Source organism: Sinocyclocheilus grahami, unplaced genomic scaffold (genome assembly GCF_001515645.1).
Source record: "Sinocyclocheilus grahami isolate Dianchi unplaced genomic scaffold, SAMN03320097.WGS_v1.1 scaffold15328.1, whole genome shotgun sequence".
NCBI classification, from domain to species: Eukaryota; Metazoa; Chordata; class Actinopteri; order Cypriniformes; family Cyprinidae; genus Sinocyclocheilus; species Sinocyclocheilus grahami.
The window spans coordinates 1-4023 of NW_015515704.1; the positions used below are offsets into that span (position 1 = coordinate 1).

The window sequence follows — 4023 nt, forward strand, 5'->3', positions numbered from 1 at the left end:
TAAGGGGGTCTGAATACTTTCCGTACCCACTGTATATTCTGACTGGAAATTGCCACAAACATTCACTGTTTATCTAGGTTCATATGACCATATATACACCTGAATAACAAATGAAAAACTAATCCAAAATTTGAGGTGTGGTGGGAAATTTTTTAGCATGCCAAAGAGGACCTTCTACCTTTTCTGTCTCTCGGCTGCACTTGATGATGAAGATATTAGCGTAGATGTCCTCTACACACATCCAGTTAGAGAGAGACAGTGTCGTATCTGTCCAAACCCAGTCCATCACTGCTCGAAGCTCAACTAAAAACGGAACGAGGCGGAACCTGAGGAAACAAATGAATTACGTTTAAGCCTAATCTAAAATATTGGTGGTTATTATATCATCCTATTAGTAAATAAAGTATTTTGAAGAAGACACTGAAAAATGAAGAAAAATAAGTATCCACCCTTGGAAAAGGAAGAGGTTGAGGTGATTGAATTTCTTGGTCAGGAAGTTTCCAAGGATTCGTGTAGGGTAGCCACAACGGATCTGATACGCTGACAAAGTGAAGTAGATGCACTTGAAAAAATACCAGAGCTGGGCCACTGAGTTATGATTGAACATCCTGTGAAAATAAAGAAAAATTATATACTCCTTGAAAAATATCTTGATTTTTGATGATTGCAAAGTCAATCATTTGTGAACATTCTCCAATACTCAAACTGCATCTGAACACAGGTGGAGAAGATTCCCTTACCTCTCAGTGACAGCAGGAAGAATGAAGAACATCCACAGGTGGATACCAAAAACCAGTATAACCTGGAAGATGAGCTTTCCCAAGATGCTCTTCCGCAAATAGAGTGCACGGTCAATGATCATGGTGCTGAACTGAATGAGGAGCATGACTAGAAACGCCTCGGGGACCTGGTCCTCAGACAGAGAGGAGGCTATGTCTGCTGCCGCCGAGTATTTCTGAGACAGAGCAAACATTTCACATTTAAATGGTTCTCAACTGGTTTCAAGTCAACAAGTCTATTTAATTTGGTATCCTAAATGCAGTTGCATAATCTTATTATTTGCATTTAGAGTTCATGTTTTAACTTAGAACAGAACAGACTCAACACAGTGCTTGAGAAGGATTTGTTCCAAATCATGCCAAATTATGCAATTCCAAATGCAAATCCTGTAGGCATTCCTTTAAGATTTTTTGACTAAAGATGCAAGATTTTCTTTACTCACTCCAAAAGCCCAGAAACCGAAGATGACGATGATAAAATCCACCACATCAGTAAGAAACATAAGAGCGTAGACATCAGTAGCTGCCCGATACTCTGCATGAAGGATGTTTTGGAAGAATCCACAGGTTGGCTTATAGACATTCTTGACTCTGCACAGATGAAAACACACCACAAGATAAAATGAAAAACAGTCAAACCCAAAATATCTTATTATTTCACATCATGAATTCAACTACAAGATGAGCAGGGACCTGTGGATCAGCAGGGAACTGGTGATACAACATTGTGTCAGTTTCTGGATCATGATATGTTATATACCAATATTATTTGTAGTTCTTTTTAAGTTCAGTGTATGGGTATTCAAAATATACATTTCAATATTTTCTGCAATGGACTTTGCACAGTTTGGATTTTGATGGAATAAAAATAATGGTGACTTTACAATAAGGTTCTATTTGTTAACATTAGTTAACTACATTAGCTAACATGAATTAATGAAAAATACTTCTAAAGCATTTATTAATCTCAGTTCATTTCAACATTTACTAATACATTACTAAGATCAAAAGTTGTCTATGTTAATTTTATTTAATGGACTTGAGCTAACATGAACAGTTGTATTTTTAACAGAGATCATTAACAAAGATAATAAATATAGTAACAAACGTATTGTTCATTGTTAATGTTAGTTAATACATTAACTAATGGGACCTCATTGTAAAGCGTTACCAAAATGTGAGTGTATGCTGACCAATGCCACAGTACACTTTGCCTTCTCGTGGCTTTGCTATGAATGGTGATCTACATTTTTTATATTAATGTGGAAAAACAAGTAAAATATTGCAACTGTGCAATACACAGCAACAAAATTAGTTTAATTCCATCCTGGAAAATCCAGTAGTTTTACACGGCTGCTAACAGGTCCAATCTGATCATTTATGAGATGATTTAGACGATTTATCAGGGCTGACAGACCATCATCAAACCAACTAGACTTTGATAAGCTGCAATGATCTAGTCTTTCCTGCTGGCTTAAGACAAAAGCAACAAGAATCTTACATGGATAAGAAAAGTCCTTTGAGTTTTCCTCCAATAGCATTCAATAGTTTTTTACTGGTGTCCTCGCTGCATTTCTTTGACTTCTTTTTCTTCTTCTTCTTGGGTTCTTTCTGTCTAGTGTCTGTGAGAGGATAGTTTATGTACATGTCAAAATAACACTACACATAATAGGTACAGGTAACTCAGTACAATCTTATAGACATAATTTAGGTATATTAAATATATACTTATATCCTGTAATAATTTTTTTTCCAACAGACCTTCTTCTGACTGTTTTTTCTTGCGGAAGCGAAGGAAATGACTCTTCTTCTTTCCACCCTCCTTCACTGTATCAAGGGTTTCTGTGGTATTTGTTTGTATGTCGGGTTCTGGGTCAGTCTGTAATTCAGCATCGGTCGGTGTTTCTGTCGATGGTGTCATTGACAGCACCTTCGTGTCGGGCTCTGCCTGTGCTCGGCTGTCCTCTTCATCTGAGAGCTGAAAGACATTCTCATCTCTTTCATTCTTGCTCTTCTCTGCAGATGAAAGATTGCTCCTCTCTTCCAGAGGGCCGTCCCAGAGACCATAACGCTGAGAGAGTCAAAATGAAAAACGTTGAATCACGAACAAACTAGATGCCAAGTCCTAATATAAGACAAATGGTGTTTGTAGATTGTAAATCTTCACAGAAACTACACCGTCATGGTATAGCAAGATTGATTATGAATTCCATATAGAATGCCTTGATGTGTCAACATTGGATTTTATTTTTAAATTAGGCGTGCAAAGGTAACTGCCATACCAATGCAAATCTTTTGAATTGGAAGAGATTTAAATAGAACCAATTAATGTTTTAACTCAACTTTTAAGATGGTAAGCATCTGAAATAGTTTAACTCGTCTAGGCTTGTTTTTTTTTTGCTTTTTTGAGCAGGCCAGACTGAATACCTGGAGAAGTGACCGGTGAAAGAAAAGGGCCAATAGCTGGAGCAAATCATAACGGATGAAGTTGTTAGTTTTCTCCAGGCCCAGGATGCGAGGAGGGAAGAACGGCTTGTCCTCATTTAACTTTAGCTCATACTCCGTATTCCACGGGAAGAAGCCAAACTGAAACAGGTATTTGACCACCACCATGACCTGCGGAAAACACAGGCCAGAGACACACAATAAGTTATTATTGTTCCACCCGTAACTGTTTTGCAAAGTTTTAAAGCTTTCAAAAGAATGTCCCTTTTATATAGAAAAGCATGCTGTAAACAATAGGTCATACCAGCTTAACCCTTTAAAGCCTACTGTACCATATTTGATACACAAGGACCTCTAAATGATCATAACATGATCAAAACTTTGCTGAAAAATTGTTGTACACAATCGTCTACATGCCTTCTGTCATCTGAATGATAGTTTATACTTTTTTGAGCAGGTAAAAGGCATTTTAGGGTAAAAACTTCCAACCCCTTCAGGTTGTGGTACATGTGTCTTTTTGCAGTGAAATCTTTGTAGATTTTTCTAAAGTAAACGTTAGAATAACTTTTATATTGTTATTTTTATATAGCATTTCAAGATGAACACTTACTGGACTGAAGAACCTTAAGGAAAATTGACTATCCATACATTCAAAAAAACTATACATATATATATATATCGTCTAAGGTTTCAGTAAACTGTTCCTTTTCTGACTATTATTTCATATGTCAAGCTTTACAGGGTTAATGCAGTGAAGCTGTTTTTGAAACATAGCAGTTGGTTTATTTATGGCCCAAGG

The 4023-nt window shown here is 36.7% G+C and overlaps 1 protein-coding gene across 1 annotated transcript in view; it reads right to left on the reverse strand.

The window, feature by feature from the left end:
- Window positions 1–178: 178 nt before the first annotated feature.
- Window positions 179–4023, reverse strand: part of LOC107579203 (piezo-type mechanosensitive ion channel component 1-like) — a gene marked incomplete at its 3' end in the record, with an annotated part of 5026 nt that continues 1181 nt past the window's right edge. The window contains exons 2-8 of the mRNA XM_016265061.1: window positions 3207–3395; window positions 2541–2850; window positions 2281–2401; window positions 1223–1370; window positions 741–955; window positions 450–608; window positions 179–326 (exon numbers count right to left, since the gene is read on the reverse strand). Of these exons, the coding sequence (XP_016120547.1) occupies window positions 179–326; window positions 450–608; window positions 741–955; window positions 1223–1370; window positions 2281–2401; window positions 2541–2850; window positions 3207–3392 (1287 nt within the window). The remainder of the gene's footprint in view (window positions 327–449; window positions 609–740; window positions 956–1222; window positions 1371–2280; window positions 2402–2540; window positions 2851–3206; window positions 3396–4023) is intronic.